The sequence below is a fragment of the Lates calcarifer genome, linkage group LG17 (assembly GCF_001640805.2).
Source record: "Lates calcarifer isolate ASB-BC8 linkage group LG17, TLL_Latcal_v3, whole genome shotgun sequence".
Lineage (NCBI taxonomy): Eukaryota > Metazoa > Chordata > Actinopteri > Centropomidae > Lates > Lates calcarifer.
This window is the reverse complement of record NC_066849.1, coordinates 918631-939773: the sequence shown is the minus strand read 5'-3', so window position 1 is coordinate 939773 and position 21143 is coordinate 918631. Positions and strand designations below refer to the sequence as shown.

Here is a 21143-nt window from a genome sequence, read left to right as displayed (position 1 = left end):
TACTTTTCCTTGTTAAACAAGATTTGGTTCAGGTGTTCACCTAATCAATACCTCATTAAGTAGAATGAGGTGTGCTTGTGTTGGAATTCAACAGACACTAGTATGGAATGGCTGTTAAACATGTAGAGATGCTGATTTCAGAAAAAAATTGAAGTGGTCTCTTAATTTTTTCTAGAGCTGTATATTAACTATATAAATTAAAATGGATGTTGCATCATGCCAGTAGCAGAAGAATAACTTGGAGATGATAAAAGTATTTGAATCTAAATCCAAAATAATTATTAACAACAGGCACTAAACATAGTGTAAATTAAGTCCACAGGCAGCAAGAATCAGGAGTGATGTCTGCAGGCTAACAGGCTAAAAACAGGCTAAAAAACAAACACACACACACACACACACACATATATATATATATATATATATATATATATATTATTTTTTTTTTTTTTTTTTTTTTTTACATGAACAGGAAGCATCGGGGACAGTCTGTACAGAAATCTGTATGGGAGGCTGATATCAGCAGCTGCCAAGTCAATTCTAGTTGAGTAGTGAGTTAGTGTAGCACTGTTTATGCTTTCATTTATATGGCTGACAGTTTGGTAACATATAGAAGGGGAGTAAACAGGAGGAGGTGAAAGCTTTTGTCAGTGTGGGTAAACATACAGCTATTCTCTGGAGGCAGTACATACCAGTGTAAACTCAATTGGTATTACACTCACAAATATACCAGTTGAAAAGATTACCAACACAATTTTCAGCTTGTATCAGCTATTTGAGCAAACTATAAGAACTATCACATAGTCAGAGTGAAACCAAAACTTCTGCTCCAAAAGTAAGAATCCCAGTTAAGGGGGTGTTCTTAGGCATGATGGGAAGTGAAGTGTTTCAGGTGTATTGTGTTGTAATTCTCAAATAGTGTTTATGCAGCATTTATAGACTTTTCACCTTTTAGTGCGCTAAAACTAGTCTCCCTCTCTCAGTTTCTTCTGCAAGTTAAAGGATAGCTCATTCTATTTTGATCTGGAACATTGCATCCCTATGTTAGCACCACAGACACAACACAGAGGAACTATCAACCCAACAAACCACTCATGCTACGTGAGATAAAACCACCCTTCACTGAAGCTAGCAGGCAGACTGGAGACGTGGTAGGAGCTGCTTTCATGGGGCAAAGAGTGAATCAGAGTTTGATTCACTTGTTTGTGCAGTTTGTTTGATTCAAGACTGTTTTTTTTGACATAGGTTCTTGTGGTTCTGTGATAGAGTATCTGCGGTAAGGTAGGGTATATCCTCCCTTCATTTATTATGTTCTGTGCTGAGGCAACTATGATCAGGAAAAACAATGTTCCTCCTCATATCTATTGATTTAAAAAAAAGTTGAAATAATTTATTTAACAAATCTATGTGGGGTTTCAAAAAGGCATGAAACCAAACAAAACAAACCAAACAAACAAACAAAAAAACCAATGTGAGGCCCCTTAAGGACTGTATTGAGGTAGATAAGCGAGTAGAATGGAGGCAAGCTCAGTGATAATGCCAGGAAGAATCTTTCAACCAAAACATGTATGTCTTAAAATGTTGGATTCATTAAAGAATAAATGGAGCCATAGTTTGGTTGTGGCTGTTAGATCTATCAGCATGTCTAGCCACTGTACCTTCCATTAATCTGGTTACTTTCCCTCACTCTACAGAGTCTCTGCATCCAGTAATGTGAATAAGAAAAACACTAAATAGGTCAGCAACATGATGCTCCCATTATGAGCACTGATGGAGAGATGGGGGTCATGGCTGGGTTTCGAGACTAAAAAATGATCATCATGCATTGAGCAGACCCTGGTTAATGCAATGATGGTTCTTTGGTGCACCTATGAGAGTCCCGTTGAATCAAGTCAGCTATGTGTAATGGGTACAACATCAAATCTGCTAAGGGGACAGAATGGAGAGGTGAAGGTTGTGTAGGAACATTAAGAAAATAAAATTTAATATGAGTGTAGTTAGACAGGGAAATGAGTCTGACATTATATGCAGCCAACAGCAGTTAGTTAATCAAGTCTGGACTTGGGAAGACAAAAAATAAAATGTGATACCACAATCTGTGATATCTCTGATAAATAAATAGAGTCAGCTAAGGAGACCTTATGCATCAGTGTACATCCTCAGGCACCAGCATAGTTTATTTGTCCAGTCAAAATGTACATATTTTATCATCTCATCAGAAACATCCATCCATTATCTATACTGCTTATCCTTAAAGATCACCCTGAATAGATCACACATAGAGACAAACAACCATTCACACCTACGGCCAATTTAGAGTCACCAGTTAACCTGCATGTGTTTGGACTGTGGGAGGAAGCTGAACCCAGAGAGAACCCACACAGGAACAGGGACAACATGTAAACTCCACACAGAAAAGCCCCGGGTGAAGCAGGGTTCAAACCTGGAACCTTCTAACTGGGAGGTGACAGTGCTAACCACTGCACCACCATTCAGAAACATTAGAAACATATTTGCCTTTGGACACAACACATTTGAAACCCACTGAAACCATCATTCCTCTATATATAATTGAGTGTGTTTGATCACAGGAAGTGCTTTCATGAAGGCACATCTGCTCCACACAAAGTTGAGGAAAGGCATATAATTCATATGATGCTTACTCACTTTTGATAGTCTTAATAGATTGTTGGGCACTTGACATGTTCAAGCAACAAAATACAGCAAGATAGAAACATTTCTACTATTTAGGGACAGTATGCACTAATCAGGAAGCTACACAGTACAGGTCCCATTTTAGTTGCAAAAAATCCAATGAAACATGAGAGTATACCAATGTAATGTACCAGTGTAAGACAGTGATTTGAGAGCACTATGCTGATACATGTTGGAAGCAGTTGTCAGTATGTAGGTCAAGCAGGGGCAGCGTAATGCCTATAAGCCCGAGAGGTGGAGGAGGAGGTCCTCAGAGGGCAATGTTTGTGATCAACGGGTTCATTATCAGGTCTAGTAGTTTTATGGCTGCAATGAACACACTGTGTAATTTCCCTCTATAATTTAGCAGACAGGAATTCATCAGGAGGGGCTGTGTCAGCAGTTACCTTCCAATGTGAGCACTTTGCACTCTGGAAAAAATGGGAATCATTAATTTCTCACCCCAAGTTGAGATTTTATCAGACTCTTGTAGAAACCATATTAAAGCCTTTGAACCTGATTGACACAATTTGTGTCAAAATTTGCATCCTAGAATTATAGATCAGACATCATACACATGGTGCTGTAGCTGCATGACTTTCTGTGGTGCAGATTCACCAAAATGTAAGGAAAAATATTTGAGCAAACTTCATTTTGACTGAGGAAAGGAAGGGCAGTTTGACCAAATCAAGGTCTATGTATTAGCTTTTTATGGAGCTGTCACTGCATTTTACATCTTCATGAGATGGGGTGTAGGTGTAACCCAGAGCGAACAAGTTCCCCAGTCTAAACAACCATATAGGTCACTTTTCCCTACCCTCATATACGACTGATACCAGCATACCAGTGGTGGGCTTTAATGGAGCATTATCGTCATGTTAACAGGAAGAAACACATGGTTACTGTTGCGGAACAACTTCAGTTTGGTTAGGTTGTGGAATGGTCATGGATCCAAGGAACAACAATGACAGAAACAAACACCAGTCTGCTGTGTCAAAGTCTTATGTTTTATTGACCATCTATCCAACTCAGCCTCCTCCTGACCTAGACTTTTTTGTATTACATAATCTGCTCTGTTCCCATCATAGATATTACAGCTGCTAGATGTTACTTAACAACAATATGTAACAATGGGTCATATTAAACTGATTATAGGACATGTATAGTGCAACTAGCATGCCAATTGATTTCCCCATCCTAAAATAACAATATACAACATGTCCATCTAATGCATGTGGGGACAGTGCCACAAACCTGTAAATAAAGGAGGTGAACTATAAGCAAAAAAGCCAAGGATTCCAGTGGTTAAGAATTCAGCCCTGTTATCTCCTTGCACTGATAGGAGCTTTTTGGTCATCATGATGCACTACAGTAATTTGCTATTTTGTTTGCGTGATTGGGCTGCAGTGCTTTCAGTGTAAAAATAATGAACAATGTGACATTATGTCTGTGTGAGCTGGTTGCATGTCAAATGCCAGCTCTCCACAGGGAAGATGTTCTCTGTGAGGGGGAGAGCTTTACAATCGTCACCTCTCTGTAGCTCATTCTCACTTCATAATACTGTCAAGAAGAATTCTTCACTGATCACACAGAGTGCAACTCACACTTGTGCATTTACTCATGGTAGAAAAATCTGAGTTGATTTTTGAAAGGGGGAAATTTTACAACCCAAAAATAATCCTTTTCAGATATTTCAGAAACATTTGGTAATTTAGTGGCAGACGCTTTTAAATAGAGAACAGATTTCAACAAACTTTTTTCAAAAATCATTTTATGACTGGTTTGAAATGGACCTATTATGTTCAAATTTTCCTGTACTACCTTAACATGTTTATCAAGCAGCTAAATAAGAATTTCATTTTTTTAAATCCTAAAATTAAATGATAAAATAATGGTCTTTTAGTCTGAAGCACTCTGGTCGCTCCAAACTTTGGCTCAACAATTTTGTTGCTCTGATTGCTTTCTAATAACACAAACCAACCCTGAACTTTGAATGAATCCAGCAACAGCCACTAAGCTGCTGCTAACGGTCATCATTGGCCGTAGACATTAACTTTCAATTTCCAAGAGGATTCAGCTATGTACCAGGGAATAGCCTCAACATGTAAATCCATAGCCAAACACTTATTTCAAAGACTCATAGCATTTATATAACAGCTGAAGCCAAGACAGCCATGAATTTGGCAAGATCAGTACCACATCCCAAATCACTGACGACTGATTAAATCTTCCAAGATTATAACCACAATGCAGCAATGCAACCCTCAACAGTCATAGTCCAATAAAGCCAGAAGACAAGAACGCCACACACTATGTAAATCTAACAACTAGACTGGTGTTCAGTATACCATGGTGAATTGTGGGACTACACTTAACGTTGAATACCGCTTTGAGGCAATATTAGGAAAGTTTGCATCAAGTATAAGTGTGTGTTGGTATTTTTCCAACAGAGGGCATACTTGCCTGCTACCTGGCTGTAGTTAGTGTTTAAGCTCAGATCTCAAGTATAGGTTTTAGGACAACCCCATTACTAATATTTTACATGACCTCACTGGCCAGCTACCATGCTGCAGTATTACGCACTGACAGCATCCATCAGCAGTTAGCAGCAGTGGGTGTTCCTGGCATTATCATTAGCTTCGCTATCAAGCTGTCCTCAAAGCTTAATGACAAAATCTGTGTTTTGGATGCTAAAATAAATAAATATCATTGTTAAAACACACTGAAGCAGATTAATTAATGCATTTGTTTCTAATTAATCAGTTAATGTAAATAAGAACTGAAACTAATTAAGGAGAATTTGTTTAACTAATCATCATTTACTAAGATGAAGACTGAACATAGTGATCACCAACATCATCAAAATGTTTCCTCTGGGTTTTAATGCCTAACAATGCAGTGGCCCAGCCAGAGTCCTGACTTGAATTCAACTGAGAATCTGTGGAGGGATCTAAAGATCAGCGTGATGGCAAGGAGGCCCTCCAACCTGAAAGAGTTGGAGCTCATCGCTAAAGATGAATGGGCAAAAATACCAGTGGAGACATGCAAAAAGCTGGTCAGCAATTTTAGGAAGCGTTTGATTGCTGTAATAGCCAATAAAGGCTTTTCTATTGGTTATTGAGAAGGGTATGAATAATTTTGGACATGCCACTTTTTACTTTTCAAATGTAAATAAAACCTGAGAAATATTTTTTTTTCACAATGATGCCTCTTGTACACCGTCTTATTATCTTCTAGGAGACACCTGTGTCATTTCCAATCAAGAAAAAACTTGCTGGTTGAATAAAAAATGCCAGGGGTATGAATAATTTCGGGCTTGACTGTATATACATATATATATATTATATATATTTACTGTAGTACCCGTGAATCAGCAGTGCAATTTCAGGACACAGAAATTTTTATTCAAGCACTCACTATATGGCTAGCACCTTCCTCTTCCCCTACCAGCTTGTCTTCGGATTGGTAACTTCCCAGGGACGCATACACATAATGATTTACAAAATAGAATCAGTTTATTCCTTGTTTCTTTGCCTCCCCCTTTCCAGCTTTCATGCAGCATGTGGGTACTGCTACCATACTTGTGTGGGAGGCAATTTTGCGGGTCATGAACAAGGAGCAGGAGAGAACAATGTATTATTTATAAGAATAAACACAAGTGGCAGCAGTGTCTCTGAATCTAGCTCTCCAAACGGGAGTTACGATTACTGACTCTGCAGGGCTGACTGCCTGTTTGTAGGTATTAGGCTATGGGGGAAAACTAAATTTGTCGGTTTATTATTACATATACACATATGTGTGTGTGTGTGTGTCTAATGTATCTAATGTCTGTTTATCACCAAACATGCTTGGAGAGTGGAGATTTCCATTCACAACAAGCTGTGCTAAAAGAGCCCATTGTAACAAAAGACTCCACCCTCTGAATCACACTATAATTTGTCATCAATCACTCAGGCTTTGCTAATTGCAGAAATTATTTTGTGATGACTTATTAACTTATTGTCATTTACTGTTCATAACTCCACTCCGCTACTCGAGCTTAGTTGAATAAATTGGGTTTTGCAGTGTTTGTGCTGGCTGACTGCTATGACAAGACTGTAAATTGATTGGTTTATAAGAACATAAAGGTTCATCTTGATTTATGATGAGCTCTTCTTTGATGTAAGGATTGTCATTTCAACTGAAAATGGTTTGTTTCTCTTTAAGTGAAATGTATTTTGGAGACTGGATGTCACCTTAGACATACAGTTACCTAGTTTGCTCCTTGTAAAAGAGTTGCAGCGATCCTTTCATTAAATTTATATTGGATTTAAAAATGAAAAGCATTATTTAAATATGATGAAAGCACTTGAGGGCACATGATGCAAATGTATTAATCTGTGTAAATGCTGGGTTACATACTTTTGTGTTAATATGTGGGTACAGTATGTGCTCTTTTAAGTATCAGATCAAGCATGGACTGAGTGTACTGGACATTTTTCTACTGATAGAAAAACTTCTTGACTCAAGACAGTGCTAATGTGTCAGAGATCAATGGATGAACCAAAACTGCAGTGAAGTTAGATGGACCACAAGCAAACTACTTGAGTTTGAATTTGAACAGAATGCTACAAATGCTGGAATTTCAAAAAGAAAATAAAAAATGCAGCAGGACTGCTAATACAGAAGTTGAACCTGGTGTTGACGGTTTCTCCCCTCCCACTACAGAGCCAAGATGGCTACCGTTGAGGATGATAAGTGTCCATCATTCTACACTCAGCTTTTGATCATTTCGAATGCACCATTCAGGTTTTTGCATTGCATGTTGACATATTTAAGTCTGAACGCACTATGCACTCTGATTATGGAAGTACACAAATTGAGACACAGCAGCTGTGTTGGCCTAAAATGTGCAACTGCATAGTCCAGACATATAACATAGTAATGAAAAATAACCTATTTACTTTGGGATCATTGCAACAATAGATAAAATAATTGGCTGCATTCAGCAGGATTGTGTTGAGGTGTGTTGTGTTACAGGCATGTTGATTTGTTTATTTATTTGCTTGTTTATAACCACAGCAAACCAGAAAATAATGTCAGATCTACTTTGTTCTCGTCAACGCCACCCCTATCTTCACTCTCTCCCTGTTGAGCAAGGAAGGAGGGCCCAACTTTGAATGATATGTTTCTAAATAGCAACCAACAAATCCTACATAGCATACCTCTGTGGGGTCATTATCAAGGCTATTGATGTCACTTTGCTCATAAGACCTCGTGGCTGTTGTGAAGGCAGTCATTACAGTCGTTGGATTCACCAAGTTTTGGGAGTCTCCAAAACCTCAACATTTGTCCCGCTTGTCCTGTTGACTACTGGATGAATGACCTAACTGGGAGCAACAGCCAACTCCTGAGTTTACCAAAGACCAAATACAGAAAGTATTCACACTTTGTGAAAATGGCTCGGTGACAAGACCTAAAAGTCTAAAATCCAACATGTCAGGGTGCTCCTTTGAGTTGTTTTGGTGCATCGTCTAGTTCTCACTGAGCTGTGAAAACAGCGTGCTAACTCTTCAGAGACACTTTCTGTCTTCCCTCAGTGCAGCCATGTTTCAGACTTCTGCCTGCTCTCTGTGTTATACCATGAAGGCGGGAGCTTACTGGCGGTACGTGGCTGACAGTTTATGCTGACAGGCCTGTCAGGGAGCAGCACTGGGGAACTGGGAGGATTTTCTGCATTAGAGGGTGGGGAAGTTGTGCCATGAAACTTAATGAGAAAAGGTTTGCTCTTCCCTCCACCCTCTGTAGAGTGTGTTCACTTGATAGGTCCAGTAAATTTGCAGTTTCTGTTCCGTAAATTTTTCATGGCTTATAGGATAACATCATCATAGGACACTTTAAGAAGACCATTCATGTAGATAGTTCTTATTTAGTGATAATTGAAAGGATTAGGTTTTATTACAACTTTGGCTACACTTTTATTCTTTTGGCCATCATTCTTATTAATATTGGTATTGTAATCAACAAAATCAACCTTGTCACCAAACAAGAACATCGATATTGGACAATTCAGTGAAGTCAGATTACATTCAGTTATATTTTAATATCCATTGCTGTTTTCAAAGTTATTTCTTTCTCCAATATGCATGGCCACCATGATATGGTCAAAGTTAGTTAGGGAAAGGTCATGTAAGTTTCTGCCATTACTACATAGCCAATGTTAGAGTCAACAGTTGTTTATTTACCAGTCCAGAAACATTGTGAGTTAAGCATCAAACTTCATTCCTTGCTTACTTGCCAAGAGCTGTCCCCAGTGGTGGAAATCAATGCTAATATTAACTCTTATTTTCCTTCTATCTCTGGCACCCCTTTACCTCTACTGAAGCTAGCTAGCCCTGGCTTGTAACACCACTGCACGCTAGTGAGTCAGTGTAGCACCCAGTCTGCCCTCAGTCCAGCATTAGGTGATGAAGAAATAGCGCTGCCCAGAGGATGTATTCTAACCTCTTGTAAACACAGTGATGGCCTGGGCTCTTGGTCAGTCAACAGTTATGGTTAAGGAATGGTAAAACCTTGGCACCTAAAACACTGAGGCAAGGTTATGGAAAGCAAAGAATAGCAAATGTTTATTGCAGTTCTTTGAAAGAATGCAAACTTGAGCTACATTTGCATCTGCCATCTTGAAATGCTGCATCTTGTGATAACTTAATAGTACAATGTCACTTTGTATTAAAGTGTATCAGTTTCTCTGTACTTCACTTTGAGTGGAACTGAAAAACAAAAGCGCCAATGCTTCTTTCTGAACAGATTATAAAGCAATGTTGCTGGCATTTCGCTCTGCTCATATCAGTACTGAGGACCACTTCCTTTATTCCTGCCGAAAGCAAACTTTTTGACCCCTGCACAACTGCATTGATTCCTTTTTCCATGTGACCTTGTCTTGTTATTGAAGAACATGATCAGCTTTCCACTCTTCAGATGAAAGCTGGTAAGATAACTCTGAAAGGCACTGCAGTGTTGCTACCTTGGGTGTTCAGAAGTAGGGAGCCAGATTGTTTATATGTCACTTTGACTGATCAGAGGTTGATTTGCATGGCTGCTCCCCTCTCAGCTCCACAGCCTAATGAGTCTCTGTGAGGAGGAGACACTTTGTGTGAAACTGTTGTCACTTGTCATTGTGAATTGCCTCTGAAACACAGCTTTATTCCGCCTCACACAACATTTGACTGCCTGGCTGCATGCCTAGACACCATTAAATTCTTGAGCCCAAATGAGAAGCAGGTCTGTAAGACAAGTGTGCTGCAGTCAGTGACAATGAGACGTGAAACAGGAGGCTGTAAACTCAGGATTTGAGGAAAAGCTTTAATTATAGCTGTGACCAAGGAAAAGTATTGAAGCCCAGTGCATTTTTGTAATTTTCAACCTGCTTATCTTTCATATAAAACAGAATGGCATCTATAAGGAATCTATGAATATTGGTCTGCAAAGATTAAAAAGAAACAATGTCAGTGATTAAAATGCACAGTGAGTCAGTTTCCATTCATTCTTAGCACAGAATAGATAAAAATCCAATATTAATACCAATTTCAACAGGTGAGTAGTTGAAATGGAAGCTAGTAGACTGCCACAAACACTTGGGACTAATATTACAACACATTTTATGCATGGAGGCTAAAATGTTTTTATTAATTTTTGAAAGGCTTGGTTCATATATCAGGGACACAAGTACATTTTTTATTTTATTGAGGGAGTGCATAAATGTAGAAAAAAAAAACATATAAATGAATAGATCGGGGATAGGAAAAGATATATGTCATACAACAGGATCATGTAGTCATGAGGTGAATGATAACTATTTAGACCTATCTTCCATTTTAATATAAGCCCAGAACTGGGCACTTGGATATGTTTGGTATTACAGACTGGTCCCCCAGTAAACATAACTATGCACTTAAAGATATTTCTGAACCAATTCAACTACCTAAGACTTCTAAGACCTGGATCCAAAGTTGTCTGCCAAATTACGTTCCCCTGTAGTGTAGGAAATGGTGTGTTATATTATCTGTGCATTTTATATTGTGTGAGCCTTCCCCTCTTTTCTTTCACATACTTGCCACATCCAGCCACAATTTTAGACCGTTTAGTGCATTCAATTGTCCAAGGTCTTTCTGCCATATCATTTTCACATTAACAGACTCATTACTCAAGAAGATTAGTTAGGAAGTTAGTTAGTTAAAGATTTATATCTTCAGGCTTGGAGGTGAGAGCCACAGATTTCAGTCTTTTCATGGCTGATTTTTTATCATTATCTGATTTTTAGTTGTGATGTTAGAGTAAATGCTGTTTCACAGGTTTTTAAACTTCACGTCCATACATATAATCTGTATCACTTGATACTTGTAAATGTTATGAACTAGCATGCAAATGGTGAGAGGAATGGGCACAAATGTTGGCCTGCCCAGTGTCTGGCAGTAACACTGAGTATGGGATGTGAGAAAACCAGTATGAAGTGACAAGATTTTGCTGTGACTGGCATGGACAGTGATAAGCAGCAGCACTAGGCAGTTAGTGTGGCATGTAAATAACATCATTTGCTGTGTGGATGGATTCTGGTGTCAGAATCATCACAGTGGAAGGAGCTGCTGAAAAGCAGCATCTCCTGTTTACTGTGGCTCACTGGAGTATTTGAATTAACCACCCTCAAGGAAATGAGCTCATAAACAATACACTTTATTTCACCAAGTATTCAGAGGGTGTTGGATATACAAGGCTGGTCTGAGAACTACATTAGTTTGTGGGATTCCATGTTTCCATGCTTAGGTGACCACAGTCTTTTTGTTTCAGACATAGAATATTTCTTTTTTCTTTTTTAACAAAGGTGACGTAAAATCAAATTATTAAGTTCAGTATGGGGTGTCACACTTTTCAGTAGTTACTTAAGAGTACTAATGTTGTTTAATTATTTCAGTTTTGTCATCTGTATTACCTGCCTTGGACACTGGGTTTTTTGGCAGTGTTTTGAAAAAAAAGTCCAACACTGTTGTGTTGTTAAGTCCTAAACAGCTCAGTGACTATTGTAGGAAAAACTTATACATATAGCTGATTACCATTATAATGTCAAGGGGCCTACTCAAGTATCAACGAAAAACATTATTTGTGTGCAGCAATAAATAATTACCAGAAACTGATATAAAACAACATGGGTGGGTGGACAAGATTTAATGCAAAAGGCTTAGCAGTAGGTTCCTTTTCCTAACTAAGTATACAGGGATGAGCTGCGTGTCATACCAGTAAGAGAGATACAAAAACACATGTACAAAAATCACTAATGCAAAAAGACAATGTTGTAACTTTGGAGGAGAATGTCCATGTCGAAGTCTATCTTTCATAGTCACAAACAGACTGAGAAAATGGTTTTCAGGACCTTTAAATTAGCTTGTCCCTCAGATATGCACATAGTGAAATTGAGAGCTTGTTTTCTCATTGACAGGGCTGAAACTGTTTGGAATTTGTGTCATAAACCTGTTTCAGTCTCTTTAGTCTGATTTTGGGTTGAACTTGGCAAAGCTCCTTTGTAGTGTTTTCAGATCAACATTAAAGGATCAACTGTGAGGTTCCTTTGGCCATGGCCATGTTAATGGGCAAGAACATGGTAACTGTACTTAATCATTTTTTGCTTTTCATGTGTCAGTTCACACCATGTCATTTATGTACTGACTAACCCCTGACCCTAACCCTAAACAAAACGGCATTAAATAGCACACAAAAAGCTTAAAGGTAGTTTAAATGGTTTTCTACCACTTAGCTAATGGCCTTTAAACAATATTTCTGATTCATGCTTTGTAATAATTTCACATTCATCCATTGCAGTGAAAAAGGTTTATGAAACCCAAATGGATTTTTTAATTAATCCTGTCACAAATGCATTTCCTTTTTTCTGTGAAAAGAAACCCCTCCCTCTCAAAAATTTGCCTCCCATCCTGACTAAACAGCCTCCCCTCTGTGGCTCTAACCATGTATGTTCACTGTGAGATTATCTTTATGCAAAGATCGGCCATTAAATGAGCAAGGAGGAGTGGTTGGCATTTAGCACATATTAAGTCTATAGTAGTCATACTGTATAGTTGCTCTGTGGTTCTCTGCTTACTGTCAGGGCATTGGATAATGTCAGTCAATGTTTGATTTCTTACCTCATCCAGATGTACAATACAGTATTTGCCTAGTTCTAACAAAGAAAATGACATTACATATTAGGGTTCAAATCTTGAGTTTTATTTTTCAGCTTTGGCATTTTTCCACTCAAAGCAGTTTTCTAACACAAAAAAAAAAAAAAAAAGTTGAACACGGAGCAACCTTCTGCTCGTAAATTGATTCCATGCATGTTCAAGTGCTTCATCAAATTGGTCGTGTTGCCTTAGCAACAATGTCCTTTTTGCTAATATTACATTACACACTATTGGCATCAATCTTGCTAAAATGGAGCCACACTATTGACCTCGGTCACGTTTTTTTAACCACTTCAACACACACTCACAGTGTAATTCACAACACAGATACACATGGGCGTAACCACGTAAGTATTTTTTCTGCATGACTCTACTGCGTGTAATGTTATAGCCAATCACCGGCAGCATTATCAGATCTTGATCACGAGATTAACTCCTTGGTATTGAAACTTGGCACCGAAAATCTTTCGATACTGTGTAGTATCAAAACATTTTGGTCAGTGCCATAAAAGAACCAAAGTTCAGTACCCAGCCCTAATTGCAGCTGCCAAATAATTGTCCAAGAGAATCCATGTGTAGGGTTTTCTAGTTGGACAGCAACTATGTGTGATATTCACTTTATTCTAAGGCCTGTTTTTTTCTTGGTATTCCCACTTTCCCACAACCTGCTAGTTATATTTTAAATAATGTAAAATGTGCTCCACAGTGCATTAATGACTGTGAGGAACAGTGTAGTGTTTCTATAGGTCACTGTTGTGTGACTTTAGGTTTTTATTGTGCATGCATTGATATTCAACATATATAAACGATGTGCATTGCTGGGTGGAAACATTGTTGCAAACCAGTGAAACATGGCTGCACATTCAATGTATCTCTGTTGTATTAATTCAGTATGGGCACACTGTATAAATTTAACTAGCTGGTCAAATATTCTCTGAGGATTAGCTTGAAATCCAAAATATCTTTCAGTTGCATTGCATTCTGGGCTACTGAGACAATACAGTAGTTTACCGTGCATGAGGGAACAGCAATGCTGTCTGCACTCTTATCCTCCCCAGGAAGATAACCTCTGCACCTCAGTTTGTGTCTCTGTAAATTTGATGGTTAGTTTTGCTGCTGTATTTGGTTCTTACATTTGTGAGTTATGATTGACAGGGTTATGTGTGTGTTTTTTAACAATGAACTGATTTTTTTTGTGTGTCAAAAACATTATTTTGCAGCAAATCGTCCATCATATTTAGTATTGACAACCAAGTTGAAAAAGCTGCTCAAATAATGACAAGAACAGTTTCGTCAGTAACCACAAGGTCCCTCTCTGATCTACACTTTTCAGTGGTTACTAATCTTTTGCTTTTTCCAATTCTCTTCTCTCCATAAATGCCTGACCTTGTGCATTACAAGTGAAAGGTCAGTTCCACATACTGCTAAGGAAATAATTCCAAGAGAGACAGCAAGCGCAGGGTCAGAGAAGAATGCAAGGGAGAAACAACTCATAGTTGCCTGTGAAGTGAGTTGAGGGCACCGGCGTGTTTTACATTTAGAGTGTCAAGCCTCAGGGTTAGCCAACAGCCGCTGTGGGAAATAAATAGCTTAATAATGGTACGATCCACTTGTTTCTTCTCCACCCACCTCCTCTGCCTCCTTGGGACCTATGATAAAACCCTCTGTGCTGGCCTGACTCTGAGATGCTCTTATTTTTGCATAGCGCTATAAAGGGCAGTATTTCCCTGCTGTACATTGACCATACTGTAACCTGTTGCACAACTTGTATGACTAGATTTCCATGGAAACATACCTGGGGAGCAGCTCTTGGCTGTGATTGCACAAATGGGTTTTGAATCACAGTGAACTTTAAAGAGCACACTTATCATTTGCCAAAAGTTACAGTGAAAATGTCGTGCTTTGTTCGTCATGGCTCCTTGCTGGGGAAACAGGATTTAACCCCATTTGGAGCCTTCATGTTCCTCTCTGCAGTTTGCCATTTTCCATTGCATGCAAGTCTGCATCCTAGAAGTTACAGAACTTCGTTTTCCACCAAAAATATCTGATGTTGCAGCACAATATCCACTTGTAGTGACTCCAGCTTTATTAAACAGTTTTCTGGCTCTGTTTAGACTCTCACAGCTTTTCGTTAAGGTTACTGAAAGATCCTGGTCTGTTTTAATATAGAAAACAAGTTTATTTACATTTAAGCAAACCCATCATCTTTCCCTGTCCTTAATCAAAGGGATTGTATTGCCTAAACTACAGATGGGACTAAGGCTGAATGATTTATCAAAATTTACCCAAAATCATGACAAATCAATGACCAAACCACAAAACTAACTGTGGAGTTAGATGCTTGATGAAAACAGAGGGCAGATGGACAGCACGACTCAGGCAGTGTGACTCGCTCCCATTCTCTCCGCTCTGGTGTCAGGTGAGTTCTGCCTGCTGAGAGCTGCATGCTGGTTGCGAGAACAGACACAGCTAAAGCAGAAACTACCAGTGATGGGATGAGTTAAACCTGGCTGACAGTGTCAGCAGGCCAGCATGAGAGAGAACTGAGCTGTGACCAGAACACCAACTTTGTCTGGAGTATTTCCACTATATACACCACAGGAAAATTATTACCACAGCTGCAATGTTATAAAATTGCAAAATACCAGCTTGAGCTAAGAAGAAGGGAGAGAGAGAAAGAGAAAATGAGAGAAAATGGTAGAATGAACCAGCTAACATTAAGTTAGGTTTGTATCTGTATTTTGTATTTTCTACTAGTAGGAATCCTGTAGTTTTAATCAGCTGTGTCTGTCTCTACTGGCTCTATGTACCTGTCAGTCTCCTGTCATACAAGGGTTTGAAAAATCAGCACAGACAGCAGTATGACCGATGTAAAGTTACTGCAAAGAAGGCAAGACAACGTAGTGCTACTGTTTGTTCTGTGAGAATTGTTCTATGGTTCATTATGTGTTTGTTCTATAACATTTATTGTTTAGAATAAATACATCTTGGATTTGTATATTTTCATTCTCATCCTTGGATTAGTACACAGAGCAGTTAATATTTCAATGATCTCTTAAATGGTAATGCCAAAATTATGTCATAATTAAATGTTGCTGGACATAAACGGCCAGGTTTTCTACAAGCATATTTGCTGTTGCAGTTTAGTAGTGTATGTTTGAACGGCTTAGTAAAGGGAAATTACAGAAAGTTGTACCAAGGCAGTAAATGTCTCATCTAGATTGATGTGGTTTTAGACAAAAGGAGCACTGCAGCAGTCAGACTTGGTTTCATCGAGAGAGGATATTATTTCTTCTTATTTGTTATTCATAGTTAGTGATATTCTGTCATCATGCAAAGCTCTGCCTCTGTTCTGTTCTTAACATATAGCAGCCTTGTTTCCTTCAAAATACATGTATATACTACTTATTTGCTATAATAATAATATTTTTGCTGGAAGTCTAGTTGGTGTTGATGGTCAGAACAATAAAGGAGAAGGAAAAGACACCAGAGACTGAGCTTCATCGAACATGTTGTTAAGTTTAGGATACTAAAATTCTTAGTTACAGTTAGGTAAAGGTGATGGTTTTGCGTGAATCATAAATATTATCATACTCTGACATATCCCTTGCTTATTACATTTTCCATCATTATATTTTCTTCAGTCTACTCCATAACCACAATTAACTCTCTCGGGAATCTGTTATTGGATGTGAATTCCTATGCATGATATCTTGTTGGTATCTTTGATTCTAATTTAAATTTTATAAACCAATCAGCTCAGTGTGATCACTAGCTTCCTTCAGCTTTGATCGTTACCAAAAATATTCCTGTCTGTTAACCATTTGGAGATCATAGTTCATGCTTTTATTTCTGCTCATTTCAGCTATTGCAATTCTCTGTATGTAGGAATCAGTCACTTAGCCTTATATCTTCTGCAGTTGGCTCAAAATGCAGCAGCAAGACTCTTCATTGGTGAGAGAGAAGCATATCTCTCCTCTTTACCAGTGAAGTGCAGAATTGATTTTAAGATTGTTTTATTTGTTTTTGAGGCTCTGTATGGACAGGCACCAGGTTACATCTCTCACCTTCTCATCCCCTATACTGCCTCAGATCTGCTGATAAAAGGTGCTCAGGATTTTCCATTGTTGGATCTGAATTGTGGAACAATTTGCAAACCTGTCTTTTTGAGTCATATCACATGTCTTTGTTTTAATTGTTCTCCATTCAATACTTTTGTGTTTTTAATGAGTTTATCAAGATATTTGATGCTTGTATTAATGTACTTATACATTTTATAATATTTTAATTACGGCACTGTGAAAAAGTTTTAGGCACTGTAGATGTTTTGACTCGTATCCTTCATCAGTAGCATCAGGGAGGTGTCTGATCAGTCCCAGATTAATTCTGCTGCAGGACAATGAGTCCAAACACACAGTCAGCTTCATAAAGAACTGTCCTCAGAGACAAGAAGAACAAGGAGTCCTGCAGTAGATGGTCTGACCCCCACAGAGTCCTGATCTCAACATCATGGAGTCAGTCTGGGATTACATGAAGAGACAGAGACACTGAGACAGCCTGAATCCACAGAGGAACTGAGACAACTTCTCCAACATGCTGGAATAAACTACCTGAGTACAGGTGTACTGAGGAGAACTGGAGCTGTGTTAAAGGAAAAGGGGGGAGGGAGGAGGGGGGTGATAGGAAACACTGATCTTTTGACAACATCCTCACTTTACCTTTAGTGCCTAAAACTTTTAGGCTTACACTGTACTGTATGCCTGTGTTTGATTTAATTTGAATCATCGATCGAATAGTCTCAATGTAAGAGATTATATGGGCAGTGACTTCTGGAAAAATCTGTTGCACACTAAGAATATTTATTTAACCATAACCAACAACACTCAGTGTTGGAAGGGAACAGTTTGCAATACATACATACATTACATACAATAGATTTCCTCATTGTGTTGTCTAGATGGGGTGGGTTCTCTTTGCTTCACTGATGACCAAGCCAGGCAAGTTTATTTGTATAACACGTTTCATACACAAAGGCAAATCAAAGTGCTTTACATATTACATTAAACATAAAAAAAACTGAGTGAAATATTATGATGCAAATTAACAACAAAATAGATGCTGTTTCAGAGGAAATTCAGAAGTGTGTATTATCCACTTGCCCAGCCTATCTCCACCAAATACTGCTTCACACTGACCTTGCAATCAAGAAGTTACTTGCACCTCCAAAAAAAAGGAATATTTTTATTCTTTCTTTAAGAAAAAAAAAAGTATGGCCTCTGAGGTCAAATATAAAGTCTTTTCTGCCTTTGTTACCTGTGGAGCTCCTACATGGAATTTTCAATTATTTGTCTAACCACTCCATTTACTGCTGCCTGTCTCTGGAGGGGAGCTCAGAAACAATGACAGGACTAGGTGGGACAGAATCCAACATGAGAGGAGACACGGACACTCACTACAGAAACAATAGTAGGATCATTTATGCTTTGGAGCAGTAATTAGTGACAAAATTTTGTCAACATTTCCTCATATTAATGCAGTCTGATGAATAAATGATGATCAGTAAAGCCTAATTTTTAAACTGTCCTGCGCTAAATGGGCTAAAAGGATTTTATCTTCTAAGAATAATCTATATTTGGAATGTCATTTTCAGGCTTGTGTGCAAAAAGGTTGTCAACAGATTACGACTCTGTAAACACCAAGTTAAAAAATTTGGATACATTGGCAACATTGCCAAAAGGATGTCTCATGTGGCAAGAAACATAAACAGAGACAGTTGTACAGGTTTAAAACAAAACATTTCATTTTCCTTTAAATAAGGGATTAGTGGCAATATTTCACTTCTGGTGTTAACTTGAAAGAAACTGAACAGGTTGAAGACCAGGTTGCAGAAACGTCTGCTGGGGGAAATTATAGCTAGTTTCCTGAAAAGTCCCATTGCTTTTGTAGTTTACTGCACATGTGAATGATACAGATCTGGGTATTACATACTATCTCTAACAGTAATCCAGATTTGTTAGAACCATATTTGTATTCATCTCTTTTGTTTACAGTGTGTCTGATTATGTGTCTGGTTGGTTTCTTCAAGGTTTGCAAACATGTGAAGTGCACCTCTTCCTTCATAAAACATTTGCAAAGCCAATTTTTATAAACAGAGCACATGAAAATGAATTTAGCAGTCATGGGAAGTATTAGTTGTACAGTACAAAATCTTATGTTAATTATTTTTTAGTTCAGATTAACTTAAATGGGGCTTGAGACTTTAAAACCAAAAAGTCAGCATTTCAAGCTGCTGTGGAATTTAAAAGACAGGGGCATTTACCTGACAATTAGGGTGCATAATGGGATTATGGTACATTATGGGAAGTGTAGAATCTATTGTTTGACCCACATGCTAAAAATCCTGGTATCTCAGCCTGTGCTGCTGATTTTGATCATTTTTAAAACTCTCTTTATATCTGTCTCTTTAATGTGTTCCCCACCTTTTTTTTTGAAACAATGCAATACTGTCCCTGGTTTTACCAGCACATTGCCAAATTTATTCTTCTATTACCCTGACCAAGTCTTGATCAGTGAAACAGTGTGATGTTGAGACATGGAGATTGGTAGGAATATGTGTTGTTTCACCTTGTGTGCTTGGAAGTGTATGAATGTGCCTTTGTACATTTGCTAGTAGGACTTGTCACGACCCGGCTCAGAAGCCATGACAAAAGGAGGGAAGACCACACATAAATTCTAACTAAAACACATTTATTTAACATAATTGAAAAGGAAACTAACATTAAGACAAACAGAATACAACCAAAACCAAACAGAGTGGAAGCCAGAGGGCAGAGAGAGGCAAAGACTGGCTGCTACCAGTTTATATAGTGCAGCCAGACCAGGTGAGCTGAATCTGCCTGACGACCAAACTTCACCCAGGAGTCTCAGAGAATTTCTGACAGGGTCGTCACAGACTTTAGACAGAATGCTTGCTTTCTCATCAAAACATTGCTTAATAGTTCCACTAGCAGTCAAAACCATGACAAGGTACCTTTAAAACATGCATGATGATGACATTAAGTGTAAATATGTTTTTTTTGAGCAGCACTTTTATCTAAGCAAAACAGTTATTACACTTTGAACAGGCAAATTTTTCAAGGTTTCTATCTGTCCATTCAAACTTACCTGCTCCCAGCCAACTATTAATAAGACTGACAGATGTTGCTTATTAACAGGGGAAGGATGGTTCTCTGCTGTTTATACTGGCATCATGTTTGACTAGGTGAGGCTACAGGCACGAGATAGCTTTTGAAAGAGCATATTGTTATTGCAAAACTTACAGCAGATGTAGAGATGTAAAATCCTTGTAACTTGCCTGGAGCTGTTTCTCTGTCAGGGCTCTTCATCTGATAGTGGTTATCCTCCCTTCCCTGCTCTCCCTCTCTTCCTTCCCTTGCCTTTGTCTCATTGTTTCTGTCCCTTAGGCATGCCCAGCTTCATCAAGTCACCCGACGATCAGACGGGGATATCAGGAGGAGTGGCGTCATTCGTATGCCAGGCAGTGGGTGAGCCCAAACCTCGCATCACCTGGATGAAGAAAGGGAAGAAAGTCAGCTCTCAGCGCTTTGAGGTATGACCCGGGAGCTGGCCTGAAAGCTTCTTGAAAGCTTCTGATGTGCAGTGCCTCCCTGTCTCACACCTTCACTGCTCATTAGCTCTTTGTATGTTTGTAAGAGACACAAAACAGTATTGGGTTTGTGCATTTATTTTATACTTGCAATTACAGTGTGTCAGCATACCTTGTCAGGTGGATCTGTGTGCAGCAGTGAGGCTGAGCTGTGGGATTGGTTAATATTCACCAATTATCACCATGCACTAAAACCTATACAACAGCTGTCTTCAATATAGTGCTTGTTTGTAGACCACTGAATGTAAATCAAGGTAGTGGCAGTATTTTAATGAAAATACTTGAGGCTCACAGTGAGTGCAGAGTTCAGTGTCTATAGGTACTGAAAGGTTAGAGAGCAGAAATGTGATAAGTCACTGTCACCAGTTGCCAGTCCATAGGTTGGACTGGTAGGCTGTTTATTCAGTGTGTGTGCATGTGTGTTTGCGTGCAAGAGAAAGCTTATTCATGAGCACCTTTACACTTCTTACACCAACAAAGTTCCAAAAGTTATTATTGATATTTTAAAATTTGATATATTCATCTCTATTATTCATTTAAAATCTAATTATTATTATTAATTATTGAAGTCTAAAGTT

At 38.5% G+C, this 21143-nt stretch overlaps 1 protein-coding gene across 16 annotated transcripts in view; it reads left to right on the top strand.

Moving 5' to 3' along the window:
• ptprfa (protein tyrosine phosphatase receptor type Fa) overlaps positions 1-21143 on the top strand; it is a 344522-nt gene that overhangs the window by 153293 nt on the left and 170086 nt on the right. For all 16 annotated transcript variants that reach the window (XM_051077207.1, XM_051077194.1, XM_051077198.1 and 13 more), the window contains exon 3: positions 20363-20508. In XM_051077207.1, coding sequence (XP_050933164.1) covers positions 20363-20508 — 146 coding nt within the window. The remainder of the gene's footprint in view (positions 1-20362; positions 20509-21143) is intronic.